A 22,273-nucleotide genomic window follows, 5' to 3' on the forward strand; every position below is an offset into this window, starting at 1 on the left:
TGCTGAAAGAGATCACTAAAATGCACATAATATTTGTAATAATAGATGCAGAATATCAAGCTTAAACGTTCCCCTTATTGTGTTTTATATAAAATTATTCACTTTTTACAATTCAGTCACAAAATGAATCTTGGTTTTCACTGGGTTTTTTTTTCAAATCGAAGTTACTCAAACAACTGAGAAAAGTGCATGTGTTGGCTTCACCTCACAATGACAGAAATCAGATGTATCAAAATGAATGGGTATCTGGGTTACCGAATTTTCTTCAGATAAATAAAAAATAAACGAAGACAGGAAAACCTTGAATTTAAAAATAACTTTTGGTTTATTTTTATTCCAATTTCTTTGTGTTCGAATTTTCAATTATATATGTGCATTCGGTGAGAGAATGTGTAACACAAATCAGGAAGAAAGTAATTTTGAAATAGAAACAACAAACTGAGGACAAACGATGGCATTTCAAAATAATTTTGTAAATTTACTCTGTTTCAAACAAAGAAAAAGCACGAAAATATCAATGAATAATGCCATGTTTCATACAAATCAGAGCATAAATATAAAATTGTGTCTTGTCTAAATTTTGTTTGAATATTGACCATATTCTGTTTCAAAACAATTTTTTCTTGATATTTTAACAGTGACATGGTTACGTCAGCATTATAACATATACTAATACGTTATTAAGAAAAACATAGACATATTTGGGTGTATAACAAGAGGCTATGTACATAACCATCACAATGCAGCAGCGGATATGAATACAGGTTGCAAAAGAAATGCGACATATAACAAATGCGAATAAAATGAAAACTGAAGACTGATTTACACAAACCCGCGGAAAATCAGGGGGATAAATCATGTGCACCTAACTATCCTTCCGGAGCACATGAGATCTCCAAAAGCAGATCATGTTCAACATGCAAAACCTGTCTTGTTTTTAATACTTAGTTATTGTATAATATAATATATATATCAGAGTATATTCACAATATGCTCTTCAACTTTGTACTTGTTTGGCTTTTTCAATGTTTTTATCTGAGCGTTACTGATGAGTCTTAAGTAGACGAAACGCGCGTCTGACGTATTATAATATAATCCGGGTACCGTACCCTTGATAACTATACTTCTTTGATTCGAAATAGGGATAGGTTAATCATCAATCTAGTATTGATCAATGCAAGAAGCCCTTTCGTATCTAAATACTAGTACTTCGAAATCTATACTGATATCAGGATATATGGTTTTTGTACTTCTACAATAACATGTTGACACTGAAATAAATATTGACATTCGTTTTCAATTGGCATGAAGCATATTTGACATTTTATTTATCACTATCTTTCTATGGGTTTCTATGGGTTTCTATTTTTGAATTGTAAGATAGTATCGCCTATGCTTGGTAAAATTTTAGTGATCTGCAAACGAAACACGTGTAACTGTTCATCATTTCAAATATTTTTCGCTTTTAGACATATCATATGGTCCACCCCCTCGATAAGTTTTGAAATCGGGTGTGCCAATATTAACGAATTAATATATTAATCTTCATTTAATACGTTTTTACTGGTGATTTTGAGTAAAGATCAATCAAGAATGTCAGACATGGATTTACATTTCCATTCCATTTAAACTAAGGCAATCTTTATTCGTTCAAATTGAACATTGTGATGTTTAAATTGGCAGAAAATTACTGCAAATAATTCGATTCCACCTAATTGTCAATTTTAAGTTTGCAACGATATTGATCGGTGTGAGACCGACCTCACCAAAAATCTTGAAAAAGGGAATTGGGATCCTAAATGTAACTGTATACATCATAGTGCAAGTCATTGTATCAAAAAGTAAAATAAAAAAAATCCGAATTCCGAAGAAAATTATAAATTGAAAGTCAATTAAAAAATAGTAAAATCAAAAGCTCAAGCACACCGAACGAATGGAAAACAACCGTCATACTATGATTGATATAGGTTTTTCCTAATGAGGAAACTAGTGAATTAAAATTCAGTTTTTATTGCAGTTAAACTTCTCACGTGTATGTCAGTTGCCTAAAATGTCATTATATCGTCAACAGTGTAAGCAAAACAAACAGACAACTTTCAATTGCATGCAGGATATTACAGCAATCAAAGCATGTCCATTTACAAACGCTTTTATTTTGTGTTAATCAAAACCATATTTATTTGTAAAGTGTTTGTGAATATAGTACATGTTAGCAAATTATAGAGAGATGAATATCTTTAATTTATGGAACGAATGTTTGGTATTCTGGTTTCAATGAAACCTCTATATTGAATACCCGAGTTGAAGTGTCATGAGTGTCCATCTCATCTCATGATTTTAACGATTAACTTTTGTAAGCATCGACTGTTCAAACTGCCGCTTTACATGCTGTTTCCATGAGCTATGGCATTGATTGACTGTTCACATGTATTTGCTTTCGATACTCAACTGGACACTGATATGTGTCTAACTGATTGAACAGAAATTCATTATAATTGTGTATACACATGTGCTCACTATGTCGCGGATCCTGTGCCAATTTTGAAACATGGTATTTCAGTCTCAAAATGAATGTGGTTTTTTATTCAATTGCAGAAATGAAAATAAACTAACACAGAGTGTGGATGTTTTAACTATAATGTTATATCACCAGAATGAAATGTAATAACAAACAAGAGTTTCTACTTTAATAATTTAATTCGTCTTTCCAAACATTTTACGGACACTATCACAAGTTGGGCGCCCCGTTATGGAATACCTGCTAAATCTTAGATAATGACGGATATGATCCAATTGTCGTACCCGGAATCCCGTCCTCTTTTTTTTCGAGAACGTGACCAACCGAATTGCACTGATAACAGGGTGATTACTAAATTATACACAAGTAACACGACGGGTGCTAACCGTTCTTGTGAACCCGAGATTAACTGCGGTTTTGGTGGGGCTCTTTACTTTTCTGTGTTGTGTTTTGTGATTATTTAGTTTGTCTTTATGTCGCTTTTTGAAATAAAATGATCAGTTTCTACTTACGAGTTTGAATATCCCTTTGGTATCTTTCGCCCCTCTTTTTCGAAATTTAAGTTATTAAGTTATTGATATGGGGTCCGTGTAGGTATCTGCTTCCAAAATTTGAGATGATACACTTTTATCAGCAAATTCATAGTTAAGGGGAGATAACTGTAAAATAATTTGATTTGAAAATTGTACTGTATACTAAATTTTACACAATGGTACATATCTTTTGATACTAAAGTTAAATAATGATGGTCACATGTGTTGACTGCATCATTACTTCATGTTTTCATTTTGAATTTGCTCTTTATATGACCTAATCAGGTTATAACTTGAGCCTGCAGAAGTAATAGGATGCACTGATGCTGTAGTTATTACTACTGCTTGTAGGGTCTTGACTACCCATGAGGGTCTTGCACAGTCAGTGCATTAAATCAAGTTTAAATTGAAAAGCATTTTATCTGGTGTAAATAAAAATCAAAGGATATATTTAAAAAAAGATGTGGTATAATTGTCAATGAGACAAAACTCTACAACTGACCAAAACTACACAGAAATTTACACCTTTAGGTCACAGTACGGCATTTAACAATGAGCAAAGCCCATACCGCATAGTCAGAAATAAATGGCCTCAAAATGACCATGTAAAACAATTCAAACGAGAAAACTAACGGCCTAATTCATGTAAATTAATGAACGAAAAACAAATATGTAACACATAAAGAAACGACAACCACTGATTTACAGAATCCTAATTTGGTAAAGCACATACATGGAGAATGTGGCGGGTTTAAACATGTTAGCGGGATCCCAAACCTCCCCTAACCTGGGAAAGGGGTGTAACAGTACATCATAAGTACAAACCATAACATTCTGTTGAAAAAGGCATAACTCATCAGATGAATAAAAATACAAATACTTCAATACAAGTTAATGTGGCCGGGTACTTGTACATCCCAACAACAAAAAGACAAAAAGCACAGATCTAAGAGTACTCGCAGTTACTGACAGCTAGTTCAAAGCCACTAATATCTAATAAAAATTCATGCATCTAAGACTAAATTATCAATCAGTACATATCCAACATCCATTGGATTTAGTGTAAAGACGTCATAGACAGTCAGAGAAAAACATGACCTTGTGCAATGCTAAGATACAGGTATTGACAGATTGTAGATCCATGAATGTGTACATTTATATAACAATAATATTTAGTTTGCTTTTAATTTACTGATAACAAAATCAATAGTTATACCAATAAAAAAATACTCAGTGATATTATTACAGTGTTGAATTGGTAACCTTTTAGGATAAGTTTATTGAAAGGATTGATAAGTTTACCAGGATCGTTTCTAAATTTCCGGACACGTTTAACAACATTTCTGTAAAAATGAGGATGTGTTATCCCGTTTGAAATAAAAATTTTACAAGTACAACCAAACTTCAAAACCAAATCTTTATAACTATGGAAGTATTAAGTAAAGGTTTTCAGTAATTTGTAGTAACGAAACCCTTGGCTTAATAAGTTACCAGTAAAACATAGATTACGTTCGTTAAAATCAAAAACGTCACAACAGACACGGGCAAGGCGAACGAGTTGTAAATTGTTAACCACGTAAGATAGTGCCATAGGAAAATCACCATTTAAAAAGGGAAAATTAACAATAGGGAACGAAAAATCCTCTCTTTTGTCTTAAATTTTAGTATGGGGTTTCCCGTTTAAAACCGAAATATCTAAATCTAGGAAAGGACAGTTATTACCGTTTAAATCTAATTTATTTAAAGTAAGTTCCTTTGAGTAAGTCAGGAATATGTGTCTCGTGTTCCATTCGTTTGATGTGTTTGGGATTTTGATTTTGCCATTTGTATTTTCTTGGAGTTCTGTATTTTTTTAAACAATTTTTTACTTTTTATTATTTCTCATATCTAATGTAGATTATACGTTAAATACATAAATACGGTTTTTGAGTGTAAAGTGATTCCGAGAAAAATAAAAGTATTAATAAAAATAAATGTTTGAGAGGGTTGACGAGTGTATATCCGATGCCACTTTTAATTCACTCGTTTGCCAGGGAAAAGAACATACATATACAAATATGCATATAAGGAAGTGTTACCATAACTATTTTAAGAAAATGATGATGGTTTAATTGATTTTACGTGTATATTACGATGTTTAATTGTTTCCCATATACGAACATATTTAAAACTCGTATTTCCGTTATTCCTCACTTTTACACTTAATAGTTTGCTTTCTTAAATGGTCAAGTTGTATTATTACGCTTCCAAATTCGAATAGAAGTTGGATAAGTTTGAGTTAAAAAAAAAAAAAGGAGGAACTATAGTATGTTTCTAAAAAAACCGTTCAAATGACTAAATACTTTTCCTGGTTATCGATTGGCACATCAGCTCACTTGTCCTAGGAAGCTGTTATCTTTTTCAAAAACGATTTTCTGGTACAATAATAATGTTTATAACATTGTTGCTTATTCACCTGTATTATGTTTAAGAACAAGGAAATACCAATAGAACTTATAATAAGTACTTTGATGGATAGGCAAATGTTTCCCTCGAAGCATTTTTGGTATACATATTGACTTTATGATTTATACATTGTCAACGCATCACGGACTATCACAATTTTTAATAGTAATAAAAAGTTCAAAGCAGCATATAAAACCGCAATTTACAGCGCAGAGCTCACTTCTGTACTTACTTCGTATCACTACACTAAAGGTGGCACGGTAGTATTTCCTGGCCCATAAGTGATAATGATAGCCTTTTTAGAATTTTCACCACTTTCTAACACTGCAAAAAAATCTACATTCACAGTTAACTGAAGTACTTTCATTTTACTATTCAGAAATGAATTTGAATAAGTATCATGACCGTTTACTTTTTTTGCTATTCTTAAAAACCTAAGGCCACTAGTACTTTTAGGTCTTTTATGGTGCAGTGAATACAAAATTTTTAAAAAATCTCAAAAATTCATTTTCATCTGTATGTAAAATTATTTCATATTTTTCTACACCTGATTCATCCCTCAGTTTGGGAAAGTATGTTCAGTTGATACTGTGTTTTTTGTCCAATCACACTGTTCAGATACATTTACCTAAGCAACCTGAATTCTGGAATGCAAATACTACCGTGCCAACTAAATATGTATTGTAGTGTACTAAGTATACGGAAAGGAAACGAGCGCTGTACGGAGATTGATCACACCGGTAACTTAATTTCAGAATACATTTAAGATGCTTTAACTGCGTATTGTTTATGCCAATGTTCTAGTTGTAGATTAATTCATTTTTTTTTAAATTAATATATAAAAGAGGGGCGAAAGATACCAGAGGGATATTCAAACTCATAGATCGAAAATAAACTGACAACGCAATGGCTAAAAAAGAATAAGGCAAACAGACAAAAAATATTAGGAATGGCGTTTGGTGTTGAAATAAATAACTGTTTGTATCTGTATTTATACAACTCGCGGTTATTAGTCTGATATATTATTATGCATTTCATAGTGTGTTCTTATGTTGTGCGAGAACACCAGGGCTGTAAAAGTTAATGAAGACAGTTGGGCTCTGTACAAGCATTTAAGCTGGTCACATTTTATATGAGCCTTTCAAAGGTCAGGAGCATTCAATTCTGTGACTGTCGTTAGATGCTGTACATATGGTTGTTTTTCCTTTATTGTTTTGTACACCTATCAGGTCGATATTTTTATCGTTTAAATTGTTTCATGCGTCATGTCGGGGCCTTTTGTCGTTTACTGTTCACATGGGTTTTTAATAATTGCTGAAAGTCATACATTGGCATATACATGTAGTTGCTATCTTTTAACCTATAGCTGTACAATGTAACCTATGGGAATGCAACCCGAGTATAAATCTCAATAACCGAAAATTATACCATAGCTATCCATGGTATAATTTTCACAATTATACCATGGTTTTGTTGTATAAGGTATTCAAAAGAAAAAAATTGTCAAGACCTGGCCGCGGCCGCCTGAACTTTTTGATAGAAACAACAAAGTCAGTGTGGGGACACTAAGCTAAACTGCCCGCTTTGCACCAGCTGAAATAAATGATTGCTTAGGGTGGGAATCGAACCCACATACACCAACTCTGTTGTCCTATATTTTAAATGAACCAAGATTCGCACCCAGAACAAACAAATAAAGTTTAAAAATGTGTTGATTATCGGTTATTAAATGGTAAACTTTCTATAGGCTCCACTGTACAGCTACATTTACATGAATCACATCTAACCGTTTGTTTGGCAAGGCCGGTTAGTTTTTAGGGGATGGAGGGGACAGGAAGCACGCCCCTTTTAAAGAAGTTTAAATATGGTTAACAAATAACCTATTTAATAGTATTTTCAAATGTTGGCTTGCTCCAGCCCCACTTTAAAAGTGTTTGATCCACACCCGGTTTATTAAACACTGTTGAGATCTAGACTTTTAATGAGGCTACTCTATGTTTGACCGTTAAAATTAGATAGCCTTTGTTTACTCTAAACAGGAATATATATATGTGAGATATACTGTTCCCAGCTCTAAATGAACGATTTCTTTTTTTTTTTAATTATATCGTCGCATGTCAATGAATTTAATCGTGAACATTTTGAAATCCCGTTTAATTAATGTACACCCATGGGCGAGGGGGATATAACCTTTATCGGGACTCCGGGATCGGGTGTTTTTAAGCTCGGGATTTCGGGATCCGGGAATTCTTTTTTTTTCGAATTTCGGGACCTCGGGATTTCGTGTTTTTAAGCCCGGCATTTCGGGATTTCGTGTTTTTAAGCCCGGGATTGCGGGATCAGGACCCCTCCTACCCTCCCTCATGGGCTTCTGGTTTCAAGTTAAACGTGGAATAATTTATACAAAATCTCAGACAGATTCTTGTGAAATTAATTTCCTCAAAATCATTAATTAATATAAAAAAAAAAACATTTCGAACATTTTGAAAACAAATAATCAAATTAAAAAAACCTACCCTTTGCAGTTCAATTGTACGTAAGTTTGGGATTGCAGCAATCTTCCAAAATATCAGAAATCTGTACTAGAAGTTTCTTGTGTCCTTATCCAGAACATCTATAAACAGCTTTTTCGTCACCAATGTAAAGATGCATCCATCGCTGTCGAAAAATCTTTTCAAACTGAAACCCGCTGTTTCTGAAGCCAGTGCTATTTAAAAAAGTAGGCGGAGCCTAAAAGTGTAAGGTCCGAAAAGGGTTATTTTACAGATTCTTATTAAAATAATTTCGAAGTAAACAAACAAAAATATATGAAATACACAATTTTTAACAGCAAAAGATGCAATAGGTTAAAACAGATATTTCATATTTTTTGGAAAGTTTTGTGGTGTTATGTTAATTATACCATAGTTTTTGTTGAAACCCCTCGGCAACCTCACTCGACTTCGTCTCGTCGAGTGAGGTTATTGCCAGGGGTTTCAACAAAAGCTATGGTATAATTTACGAAACACCACAAAACTGTCCAAAATATATGAAATATCTATAACTTAATTCATCTGCACTCTGGTGAAAGTCTCATTGGCTATCTGTGTACTTTGATATCGTCAATCAAATGTGAATTTAAAAAACAGATTATATAAAACACAATCAATAATTGTTATGCCTAGTAAACATTTCGTATATCGTTTTGTTTGAAGTAAAAAAAAAATATTTTAAAACAGCATGAAAATGATTTGTTTTATAGTTTTGTAATGGTACTGGTGTACTTGGTAACGTTTTAATTGATAATTTGAACATAGTTAAATTTGATTATCTCCCGTTAAGTACTAGTACCTAAAGAATACAAAGTACTAAATAGTTTTCCATTGCCGACAATGTTAGCCTTTTGTTTAATTACTTCTAAATAAAAGAAATTTTGTGGTTGAAAGTGGTATCAAAAGAAAGAACAATTTATTGTCATCAAAATACAACACAAAAAACTATATGGTCCCATGGCTTTTACGGGTGAATTTTGGGGTTGTCAAGAACGCATGACAATCCCGCAGAAAAAAGTCACTGATTTTTAGCACTTCACCTCAACTAGTAAAAAAAATTCTAATAATTCAGATGTAAATAATTTTACAAGAAAACTATGCTTGACTGTAGTCATACTAAAGAGGCTTTCCAGAAAAAAAATATCCATTAAATATAACAACCAATCACAAAGACTTACCATTTTTCTTCTCTATGTCATGTTCCCTTCATCAAGATGGCTGCGCCCATGAATTTTCATTTGGTACATTGATACCTAAACTTCAATACCATTTCAATCCGGTTAAATCGGATGATTTCACGAGACTTCCTTATGTTTACATTTTTGTACTCTATATCCTAAGTACTATAGTTTTCGTTTCTAGTAACTAATACTTTACTGCGTTGGTTTTTCAAAGTTTCTTTATGAAGCCAAATATGGACTTTATTAACTAAGCAAGTGTAAGTGACAAATCATTTTAGGATAAAAAAAAATACAATGTGAAATCCCTATTCTATACCCAAGTGTACTGTTTAATCAGATGATTTAAAGTTTTGAAGGCTGTAGTTTTAATGAAAAATGCCCAGTGTCACATATGTCGTCCATGTCCAGGTCGATATCAAATTAAAAAATTCAAATAAACTTGGTAAGTATAAAAAAAGAAGATGTGGTATGATTGCCAATGAGACAACTCGCCACAAGATACCAAAATGACACAGAAATTAACAACTATAGGTATGGTTTATATACAGACTTGGACACATTCAAAAAGAGTGTATGCTCACAGGCATTTGTCTCAGAAAAAAGTACCTATTTACCTTTATATTAAGGTATATAGGAAAAGTAAATTCTGAGACAAGTGCCTGTGTGTATGCTGAATAGTTTTTCCCTGTATATTAGGTTTAACACATGTCCCTGTTCCGATCTGACGTGACTGAGAATTAAAGCAGAAAAAGACACATATACACAAAGTTCAAAAGTGGTCCTTTTACAAATCCGGAAAAACATATTTCTTTACTATGATAATGAAGTCGCCTTTTCTCGTGTCAAAATATGTCGTATCTATTCTTGAATTCGTATACTTAATACATGTTCCATTATATAACCATAAAAAACTTTGTTTAACGTTTTTCTTAGATAGCTTGGACTAAAAGTAATATTTTTTATATATGTCGTTAATACACACAGTCTTGATTCATTGTACTGTGATGAACTTTTAACTCGTTTATTAACTGTTTTAAAACAATTCTCTACATGACACAACTGTTGATGACATGCAAGTACACTACTTTGGGTAATTATCATTTTTAAATCATCACCAGTTCATATTTCATCTTCTAAAGTAACGATTGAGTATTTGTATTGCTTTCTTAGTGTCCAGTGGCAAATATCTCGAACATATGGATTTTGGGTGTGTACTGATTGGTATTTCCGTCGAGATACAGGATTCTTTTGTAACGATCCGATGATTTTGACTAATCCATATGATGTAATGTGTTTGTCCCATGTCATGAGATTATTACTCGGTGTTTGTCGTCGCTGAATATCATATTTGTTGTTCGTTTATTATTTTTTTAATAAATAAGGCCGTTAATTTTCTCATTTTACAATTGTCATTCAAATGCCTGTTACAACTTGCTATGTGGGATGGATTGAATACCATGCGGTGACTTATATTTGCTTACTTTAACGTCATTTCGTCTCTGTTTGAGGGTTGGTTCATTGGCAATCATACCAAATCTTCTCATTTTTTATAGGGTGATGCGTTTAGACTAACACTGAAAAATATGGGTATGTTTGATAAAGAAGAATATTTGCTTAAAGCAGACTTGGGACGTGGTAATTAGAGTTAGGGAAAAGACTTGTCGGCTCAATGTCATATATGCACGAAAACATGCACGGCTTCATCCATTAATCTACGATGATCCACCAATGATTCAAAATAAATAGAGTTAATTGATATTCATTAATCTATCAAATAATCGAGGTATAGTTATGTTTGGTCTTTACATATTATTCTCAGGAAAGAAATCGGAGAAAATAGAGGAATTGGAATGAAAAATCAGTTTTCATTGACCACTATTTTATTATTGTTTTAAAATCTCATTTTAAACAATTATATAATAATAATATTTTAACACTATTTCAATGTTAAAAATCAACAGAGAATTCTATGATCTTGAACTTCTTGTTTTTGTGTATTTTTTTTTCATCAAGTAAAAAATATAATATTTGTATTTACATTTATATACATATTTACATTAAATTATACATTTATTTTACATATATTTAAAAAAAATGTTTATGTGTACACGATAAACAAAACATTGACATATAAGGCGAACTGTTTTCTCTGAGGTGACTATTTTTAACACATTCATAAATCATTCATCCATATTATTATTTACTTATGTCATACCGCCACTCTCATTCATTCCTTCATTCATATTAATAGTGTATTACAAAACCCATATAAAACACATATGTATATCACAGTTTTTGTATTAGTTAGAGTTATCCCTCTTTGTATAGTCTTTACAACAGCACTAAGTACAGTTTGTTTTGTGTTGATTGTGTTTTGAATCCGCCTTTTGATGATAAAATGAATGCATGTAGTATTGTCCCTCGTCTGAGATGATCGAACTTGAAAATCTGAAAGGGAACAACCATCTTATCAGCATGTGTGATTTGTCTACATTCCTCTCTTGGGTTTTCTCCAAATGGTGGATGAAAAACAAGGCATGCCATTGCTCGAACGTCTTCAGATTTGCTACTAAAAGTGTCTGTAGTCAGAGACAACGTTATAACGTAATTTCCGTCATGCACTAGTTTCAATTCGCTTCTTCCTTTAATGAAAGTTGCAAAACTGTTGTCCATATTGGTGACTGGAGTCCAAGGAATGATATCTGTAAAAATGTTAAAAAAGTATTTGTATTATTAAAAAAAAAGGATATTTCAAATAGAAATATGATAAATATGTTTAGCTGTGTAAGTACTTTGTGGTCATTCAAAAATGCTTCGTACAGAATTTGAAAAATTAGGATGTTAATATAAAATCAAAGAAAAAAAAAGGGTTGAATACTTGTACAGTGCGGGACTTTCTCGCTGTGTTGAAGACCCATTGGTGGCCTTCTGCTGTTTTCTGATCTTTTGTCGGGTTATTGTCTCTTTGACACATTCCAAATTTTCATTCTCAATTTAAGTACTGGTGATATAGAAGTGACCGCAATGTCATTAATTTGTTTCTTTTCACCTAAATCATATCGCAGAGTATTTTTGACTAACCTTTTTTGCCAATTCTCTCCCACTGTGTGTCAAAATTAGCCTGGAACTCAAGTATCCTAGTACCATTGTATGATGATGTATCTGAAAAGAAAATAAACAATAATTTTACTACAATATGTTAATAAAAGGAGATTAAAGGTATAACTTGATACAGCAATCAAACTACACAAAAAAGACACATGCGGTCTTCATCTATAAAAATCAATGAAGTCTAAAAAAAAAAATTATGAAAATATTTAACAGAGACTTTAGAAGATATTACATTTCTTAACACCAATTTTACTTAATGACAAAAGACAAATACTGAAGTAACCAAAAACAGTCTGAGGTTCCCGACTTGAGAAAATTACATGAACATATATTGAGGGTTAAACTTATTTTGCTTATACGATAGATCGCAAAGAAACAGGGTATATGGATCATTGCATGATTTTATTTTCGATAATCTTGTTATTCAACAGCTCTTTAATCGAAGTTACATAATGCATTAATGAAAATTCATTTTTTTTTTCTGCCATTACTCTGGGACTATTATAGTATAATACACTATAATAGTACCAGCATTACTCAATAAAAAGAATGGATAATGTATGAATGTAGTTTTCTTTTCATTGTTATTAAAAATATTAAATTTATTACTGTACCTACCAACAACTTTTTTGTCACGTGATATAACAGAACTCCTCTGAAATAAAAAAAAAAATAATAAGATTGTTAGCACAAAAGAAAATGGCTTATATCATATAAGTACATGTATAAATCATATAATATGAAAATAAGAAGATGTGGTATGAGACCACTCCACATAAGAGACCAAATGACACACAAAAATTAACAACTATAGGTCACTGGACGGACATCAACAATGAGTAAAACAAATTTAATTAAGAAGAATTCTCATCTTAACATTTTTAGTGGCTTATCCAGGATATGGCGTAAAGGCCATTCGCCATCGATTTCGATCGCAAAGAAATGTCATGTTTCTCGCGATATATTTGTTTTCTAGCATTAAATCATCCAAAAATTTTCGCCTTCTTCCGCTCGTCAGTATCTTTATAAGGTTTTCTGGAATTACGCTCCGCCCTGGATCTGCCCCTGACTTTTATCAGTATGAAACTTCATGTTTTTTTCAAAGATTTCTTGCCACTTACATGTATATATATACAGGTCTTTATACAACATTATTCAGAAGTGTATGACAATATAACAAAATATTTAAGATAACTCTATGTAAAATTCCGACTACTAGTACTTCATCAATGAAAATCATAACAGTGCTAAATATCATTTGACGAAAAGATAGACTGATGCGTTCCATGATTTAGTATGATTTTCGTACCGTTATAGTATCAACAAATGGTCAGAGGAAAATGTTAATCACCTTAAGGAACACATCTTATTAAAAAGAAAAGATTTTCGTCCTTTAGTGGGCGCACAGGCACTCGTTTTTTTCCCTATATACCTTTATATGTTATATAAAGCGGGTATATAGGGGGGAAAATTCTGAGACGAGTGCCTGTGGATGGGCGCTTTATGCAAATGCTCTGTATACTAAGTAGGTTTAAATAATGTAACATGTATCTAAGCATCAGTCAAATAAGGTAAACATAACAGGTGTAAATATTTGAGTTTTTGCCTTATTTATTTGGTATATCATGTATATTGTGTCCTTGAGCTTACATCCTGTTAAGATTTTGTGCGAACGGTTATATAATAAAGATCGAATTACTGTTTTACGTCATCGTATTTTGTTCATTTTGAGGCGATATTTGATTTATAGAGGGTAAACACCTGAAATACTAAAAAAAAAATACAATAAAATTGAGAATGGAAATGGGGAATGTGTCAAAGAGACAACAACCCGCCCAAATAAAAAACAACAGCAGAGGGTCACCAACAGGTCTTCAATGTAGCGAGAAATTCCCGCACCCGGAGGCGTCCTTCAGCTGGCCCCTAAACAAATATATACTAGTCCAGTGATAATGAACGCCATACTAATTTCCAAATTGTACACAAGAAACTAAAATTAAAATAATACAAGACTAACAAAGGCCAGAGGCTCCTGACTTGGGACAGGCGCAAAAATGCGGCGGGGTTAAACATGTTTGTGAGATCTCAACCCTCCCCCTATACCTCTAATCAATGTAGTAAAGTAAACGCATAACAATACGCACATTAAAATTCAGTTCAAGAGAAATCCGAGTCTGATGTCAGAAGATGTAACCAAAGAAAATAAACAAAATGACAATAATACATAAATAACAACAGACTACTAGCAGTTAACTGGCATGCCAGCTCCAGACTTCAACTAAACTGACTGAAAGATTATGATTTCATCATATGAACATCAGGCACAATCCTTCCCGTTAGGGGTTTAGTATCATACCATCATAACATATATGAGAAGAACATAACCCGTGTCATGCCAACAACTGTTTTTAGAATAAATGTGTTTAGTTCCGATGCAAAGACCTTATCAATGACTCAATATTAACGCCAAAATATGCAATCTTTAATGACTTGACAACAGTATCGTAATTATATCCCTTCTTAATAAGTCTATTCAAAGGTTTTGTAAGTTTCTGAGGTGAATACTGACACCTTTGTGCTTTATAAAGAATATTACCATAAAAAATTGGATGTGAAATACCTGAACGTATTAAAAGTCTGCATGTTGAGCTATATATATTTACGAATAATGTCTTTATACCGATGATAAAATTTAGTAAATGTTTTGACTAGTTTGTGATATCGAAAACCCTGGTGTAATAATTTTTCAGTAATACATAAATTTCTCTCGTTAAAATCTAAAACATTGTTACATACACGAGCGAATCGTACAAGTTGAGATATATAAACACCGTAAGATGGTGACAAGGGAACGTCACCATCTAAAAACGGATACTTAACGATAGGAAATGAAAAATCATCCCTTTTATCATAAATTTTAGTATTCAGCTTTCCATTAGTGATATAGATATCAAGATCGAGAAAAGGGCAGTGGTCATTGTTAGTATTAGCTTTATTTAAAGTAAGTTCAACAGGATAAATTTCATTAATATACATACTGAAGTCGTCATTATTGAGAGCCAAAATATCATCCAAATATCTAAAAGTATTATTAAATTTGTTTATCAGATGTTGTTTCGATGGGTCTTTGCTTATTTTTGTCATAAATTGTAACTCATAACAATACAAAAACAGGTCCGCAATAAGTGGTGCACAGTTAGTCCCCATTGGAATTCCGATAATCTGACGATATACGGAATCCCCAAAGCGAACAAAAATGTTATCTAGTAAAAATTCAAGGGCATATATAGTATCAAAGCATGTCCAATTAACATAGTTTTTTTGTTTATTGCTACTAAAAAATGACCAAAAAGAGTTTGAACATATATATTCACATTCTGATTTTTTGAATGCCCATTTAATTAGGTGTGTGAAGTTTTTCTTAATGAGAATGTGAGGCAATGTGGTATACAGGGTAGAAAAATCAAAACTTTGAACAGATTCAAAATCACCAATATAAGCATGCAATTTATCAAGTACTTCCAACGAGTTCTTGACACTCCAAAAGTAATTTATTCCACTATTTTCGAAGGCCTTATTTGAACAATTTATTATCAGGTTTTTATACATATTAAAAAACTCTACTGTTTGCTAGAAAGGTTCTAGAAAACCAAATTTCCCCTCTCGCTAACTTTTTAGAATGATGGCTTGATTCGGATAAACGCTTTTGAAAAAGGAGGACCCAATACATTAACCGTTTGATATGATATATGTTTAAAAAGTCTATCATTAACTAAATATGGAGTCCTATAACCCCCAACCCACCTCTGATCGTTAAGGATTTGTTGAAAAGTAAAATAAATAACTAGTTTGAGGGTAGATATATCATATATCACAACCCGGTCACGGGAAAGGGCGAATCAATTTTAATTTTTTAACCGGCTTCAATACACACTATTATTTCAGACCTTTGAAGATTAAAATCACCTTTTATGTGAAGCAAAAACACGAAAAATGATAAAGTACAAATATTTTTTTTAATTTAATTTCCTTAGGAGAATATGTGAAGATATACATTTTCACAGTTCTTTACTAAAAACTTAAAGGTAGACATTTTAGGGTAGGCAAAGAAACCCTCAATGAAAATATTATTGTTTTGGCCTAAGAAAACAAACATGATGATGTATCCAATCAAATAAGATAGGCGAAAAATATCTAACTGGAAATTATCTTTTGGCGTAGTACCAAACGTAATAACCATTCAAAATTTGACAAATACTGTCAGGTGGTAATATAAGCGGGTAAAATATATCACGTTTAGTTCTATTTTTAGAAACACCGGTTTAATATGCTTACATAGGAAATTCCCGTATATGTATGTATACGTATGTTTTGACCTCCTTGTACATTTTATTATAAGAATAACAAACCTTTGGCAATGCAGTTTCTTCCACGGGATTATCTGTACAACACATATTTTCCCCTCTTTTAGTATATTTCATATGACTATTCATATTTTGGCAAGGGTAGCAGTAGAAATAACGTTCATGTTCATCGTCCGAGTATTTGATTAAAGCTTTGATCCCAATAATTAATGCTGATGTAATAAGTATTCCATATACTATATTTAAAATTGATTGTTTTGAGCAATTCACTTTAAGAAAGCTGCACCATCCTTTTTGTTTCCTACGTTTTAGTTTTTCATCGGGTTCAATGTCAATCTGTGTGTCCTCACAATTATCTTTTCGTAATTTAATTGCTCCTCCACACGTTTCGTCATTTGACATAGTAATATGCAAGTTGCCATTTAATGTTAGTTCTGTTGTATTTTCATCTTTTTCACTTGTCCGGCTTAGTGCCCGCATAAAATTGTTTGAAGTATTTTTCGAATGAGGTACTTTGAGTGAAGCATCTTCTGTTTGATCATTTTTGTTATCCTCGTCTGTTTTCTTCGACAAAAGCTCTTCGCTTTCATCATCTGGAATTTTCTCCACTTTACTGTTTTGACGAAACATAACTGCATTTCTACTCATTTTCAGTTAGCAAATATCCCTCAGTACTATGTGTTGAATAAAATGTTTTGCATTTGGTATCCAGAATCCAAGATGAACTACAAAACAATTTTGATTTTTAAAGTTTACATAATATTTTCCAAAGCTACTTAAACTTGCAACAAAACAGCGCTACTACTGGTGACTCACTGATTCTTTTCATGAATGAAAACTATATTTTGAATGTTGTCAGAAAGAGACAGTTGTGAAATACATTGGGAAAATCCCACTAAATTAGAACAACGAACTCTGACCTCCAACCTTGAACAATCCCATATTACCTGATTTAAAATACACAGTAACATATATATAGATAGGTATGTTTACTTAGATTATGTATACATGAAGCCACATGTACATGTCGTATACAATAGAATGACGATATATATATATTTCCTGTCCTAAATACTTTGATAAAGGTATTTAACCACCATATAAAACTAATGATAATTTAATATGGGTCAATCAAAGAAAACAGTTGACCTTTTAACACACTTCATGCCATCACAATCATTTTGATACCTTTAGTCACACATTCATTATTTGTGGTATGCCATTCATTTAGTTTCACGTTTAGTACCTGCATATTTTGACTTAAAGAATGGAATAACATTATGCAATTAGACCATTTCTACCATTGAATTAAATAAATCGCACCCTAGTAAATCATTTCATTAAACGATTGACACATGAGAAACTTGACATTTCTTTTTTTTTCTTTTTTTTTTTATTATGATCGTGCCCAGCCGATATTATTTTCTATTTCAATTGCCTTTGTAATACAATGGATTTTGCAATCGTGTGCTTGATATTTTTATCCGTGTTGCTAATTGCATCTGCAGTACAACTGATAATGACTAGGATAATACATGTAACGATAATGAGGCGGAAAAATGTATTACTTGATGTCTTACATTTATAACATTTATCTCTCTCTCTATCTCAAATACGCCAATAAAAAATAAATAAATCCTTTTCAAGTAAAATAAATACAAAAACTTACCAACATAATCAAGAAGACAACTAAATGATATTTTTGAATACGAAGACACGCAGGAGCCAAATATAAACAATTAACTAACGCATTGTTATCAATCAGGAACATGTTTTTTCATAAATATTTTATTGCATGTTAAGAACAATTAGAAAGAATGATTTGACAGTAAAGTAAATATTCCGTGTTCCTTAATAAAAAATATAATTAGAAAGACAATGCACGTTAGACTAATTTGGAAATAACCAACCTAGTAGCGAATTGGTTGAGAAAAATAATTCCCCTTATCTTTTATATGCTACTCGAAAAAAGTTTTGCAACACTCCTATTGAAAACAACAGGGGTTAAACTTTATCTATAATTCTCAAAGTGTTCTGACTTTAACATTTCTGTAATAAAGTTGAAATGATTAAAGCAGAAAACTAACAAATAATTATAAAAATTTGGTGCCCCTCCAAACAAACAAAAACATGAGGAATCCCATGTTACATTATAGTATCTGTTCATATGTTAATCAATTCTGCCATCCTTTCACCACTCTGTCATTTTTTTTTTATGGGGTGTAGGGAAAAAAAACCATGTCCAAATATACAAAAATGATTGAAGATGAAAAAAAAACCAACTTTAAAGATAAATCAAGATTTCGTTTTATTGCGCTTTAAGTCAGAAGTTGTGCTGCTTATTTTTTAGTAGCATATTTAACTATCAAATACACGAAATGTGTTGTTAGCATTTTCTTTTTAGAATTGTATTAAACCTTAGACTGTTTGTTTATTGTTTTCTTTAATTATATAATGTACATTTTTGTAGCTGGGGCACCATTTGACTTTCAAGGAGGGCAGAGGGTGGTTCATGAAAAATATTTGCGAATTGACTTTTCATTTTAATCTGTTCTTGTTTCTGCACAAGCTTTTCTTCTAAAATGTAAATGTACTTTTGTACACAATTTCGTTCTTTTGTGTTGCAAAATATTTTTCATTTTCAGCCAGACTTGCGTAAGGTTACTTATTTCTAGCACTTGTCAGATCAAAATATTCATTTTCAGTTGTGCCAAATAAGCATACTGTCAGATCTGTACTAAGTGGGGGGGGGTTTGGGGGGAAGGGGGGTGTATAAATACCCTGCCACGTCCACTCTAGTTTTTGTTAGATGTATTTCTATTTGTATGCATTTGATGAGTTAGGCCTTGAGGATTGGGGTTCTGCTAACATGTGTAACCCCGCCACATTATGTATGCATGTGCCTATCCCAAGTCAGGAGCATGTAATTCAGTGATGTCGTTTGTTGCTGTTACATATTTGTTTTTGTTCATTTTTTTAACATTAGTTGGGCCGTTAGTTTTCTTATATGAATTTTTTTACATTTGTCATTTTCGGGGACTTTTATAGCTGACTATGCGGTATGGACTTTGCTCATTGTTGTTTTCCGTACGATGACCTATACATTTAGTTGTTAGTTTCTGTGTCCTTTGGTCTCTTGTGAAGTGTTGTCTCATTGCCAATCAAACCACATATATGTTTTTCGATATATGCTTCTTTATCAAATGAAGAACCCAGTCAGTACAGAGTTCTCTCATTCATAGATGTAATATTCCTTATATATCTTATCTTATTTATGTTTGCTGTTTAGAGAATTAAGTGATGAAGAAGTTTGATTGTTTCTGTTAAAAAATTGAAACAACACGTTTAAAAATTGCTTGCGTCCGAAGCGCTTTTCTGGATTTACCTTCATCAGGAACACTCAAAGCCGAATATTTGAAATCCGAAGATGGATAATACCGAAACCGTTGAAGAGCTATATGTTAAAAAAAACTAAAATAAATAGCCAAATTCATCTAAAGCCAACTTTGCCAGAGGGAGTTGAAACCTTAGTTTCTTAATAATTTCAAAATTTATAAACGGACAATTTTAATAAAGTTTGTTAAATCATGTCAGTACCGAAATACTGACTACTGAGCTGATGATACCCTCGGGGACTAATAGTCCACTAGCAGATCTAGAGGTATCGACACAGTGATGTAAACAATTGAAAACAACACGTTTAAAAAATTCTTGTTTCCGTCTTCTGATGAAACTGCATCTACCACAAAACCTTTATTTTATCGTATTGTTATTATTTTATTGACGTTTACCCGATAACTATTTGAATTTCGTTTATACTATAAATAATTATATTTCGAGATAAATTTGATCTTCACATAACTCTTTTGAAGGAAAACGGTTTAGAGTACTGTTAAGACTGATCTGATAATTTGATGACTTGTTTATCACAACACTGGGTAAACATCAGTGGTTCACTAATGTAGAATGTTCGATCCAGATGTGGCCTGCCCAGTCGTCCTATATATTGTGTTTGAAATGAAGTTTTTATTGATGTTGATTGTAATTCTGTTAAATTTGTGTTTTATATGCCATCAATATCTAATCATGCAACGAGTCATTTTAGTCGCTTTAAATATTTAAATTAACAGTACATCTTTACTGGGAGATTCGAATTCATATATAACAAAAAATATGAATGATAATTACGAACAAAGGAGTAGGTTCAGTAAGACCCCTTTTTGGCCCCAAAATATAGCAGTTCTAGAAAATTGTGAAAATGTAATCTTTAAGCTATATTTTGGAAAGTAAAATGCTTCTTCTACATAAATATGAGCTGTTTTTGACAATACAATGCACACATATCGCGCTCAAGCATCATTAAGTCATGCTAAATAACTGAAATCTTCAAAATTTTAGCATATTGGTTAATTTTTAGACGGTTTCCGTCTGAAATGAAAGTGGCCGCATTCGTGTTCATTCATAATATTGAAACTTAAGTTGTATTTTATGATAATACAAAACATATATAAAGGTTGAGGATGAACACGGATGCGGCCACTTTCATTTTTGACAAAAAAACATCTGAAAAGTGACGTTTTTTGGCATATTTGATAGATTTTTCATATTTAATCTTGAATCAGAGTGTTTTTAATGACTAAATAATTCAAAATCTTTCACATAAACTAATCGAATCAATTGAAATAGACACTTAAGAGTTTAAAAAGCGTCCAAAAACTTTCGTTAGATGAACTTGAAATTTGAGGCCAAAATTGGCCCTTACCGGACCTACTCCTTTAAATAAACATTATATTTCTAATCTTTTAAATAATTTAATTTAAGGTCTTGAAAATCTTTATCTGGTCCACAACACCGCGAAAGTGTGAGTGTTGGTGTGAGAGAGAGAGTACTCACCCTTAATTTGGGGTCGATTAACTACATCTACATCATTTTATTAAATGATGGACCTCGCTTTGGCGTATCATAACATTGGGGTAGATTATGACAGTCGAATTCCTTACGAATTGAACTTGGTCCAATCAGTAATAAGTTGCACTACACCCAATAAAACACCTTTCTCTGACATCAAATACCTAGATGAATGGTTTGTAAATTACCTATGCATCTTTACTTCCTTGTTGGAGATCAGATGTCAGAGATACCAATAGTTCTGAAGAAAGTTACTATCAACTGTCTTCATTTTCATAATATCTATTTGACACGAGAGAACTCATCTTGTTTTTGGATTATATAACGCACAACTGCTTTTTTGCACCTCGCTGTATATCGAAAACTTGTTATCGTTTGTTTTTTTTTGTTGTGGTTGGGGGGGGGGGGGGGGGGGGTTGGAATTGAAATACAACCACCTAGGAACATTTGAACAAGAGAAAATGTATAAAACACTAACGCTGCAACAAATGTAACTTTAATATAGGCCAAAATTTTACAAAATCAAGTTGCAAACAGTTTAGTTTTGAAAAAGATAAAAGATAGGAATGCCTAATGAATATTTACCACCCATTGGTATCTTTTGTAATGGAATATAAACGATGGTTCATTCCAAAATTGTCCGTTAATAAATTTTGAAAATTGTTAGAAACTAAGATTTCAG

At 32.2% G+C, this 22,273-nt stretch overlaps 1 protein-coding gene and 1 long non-coding RNA gene across 3 annotated transcripts in view; both read right to left on the reverse strand.

Moving 5' to 3' along the window:
* LOC139516643 (uncharacterized) overlaps positions 1-22,273 on the reverse strand; it is a 681,292-nt gene that overhangs the window by 391,887 nt on the left and 267,132 nt on the right. The window lies entirely within an intron of this gene.
* On the reverse strand, positions 11,071-21,733 carry LOC139516626 (uncharacterized). 2 transcript variants are annotated; one of them, XM_071306828.1, is made up of 5 exons: positions 21,577-21,733; positions 16,729-17,408; positions 12,938-12,974; positions 12,290-12,370; positions 11,071-11,910 (listed from the first exon to the last, which is right to left on the reverse strand). In XM_071306828.1, the coding sequence occupies exons 2-5, from the start codon at positions 17,329-17,331 to the stop codon at positions 11,540-11,542; spliced, it is 1,092 nt and encodes a 363-aa protein (XP_071162929.1). In that variant the 5' UTR covers positions 17,332-17,408; positions 21,577-21,733; the 3' UTR covers positions 11,071-11,539. The 2 variants fall into 2 exon arrangements, with proteins under 2 accessions (XP_071162929.1, XP_071162928.1); XM_071306827.1 differs by lacking the exon at positions 21,577-21,733 and having other exon boundaries at positions 16,729-17,600.

The sequence above is a fragment of the Mytilus edulis genome, chromosome 3 (assembly GCF_963676685.1).
Source record: "Mytilus edulis chromosome 3, xbMytEdul2.2, whole genome shotgun sequence".
Classification (NCBI taxonomy): Eukaryota; Metazoa; Mollusca; class Bivalvia; order Mytilida; family Mytilidae; genus Mytilus; species Mytilus edulis.

What these genes read in the sequence shown, in the direction of transcription:
- LOC139516626 (XM_071306828.1), bottom strand. Translation starts at nt 17,331, where the DNA reads ATGAGTAGAAATGCAGTTATGTTTCGTCAAAACAGTAAAGTGGAGAAA. An exon ending in AAGAAACTGCATTGCCAAAG is followed by an intron (nt 12,975 to 16,728) that starts GTTTGTTATTCT and finishes TTTTTATTTCAG; the next exon opens with AGGAGTTCTGTTATATCACG. An exon ending in GGAGAGAATTGGCAAAAAAG is followed by an intron (nt 11,911 to 12,289) that starts GTTAGTCAAAAA and finishes ACATTTTTACAG; the next exon opens with ATATCATTCCTTGGACTCCA.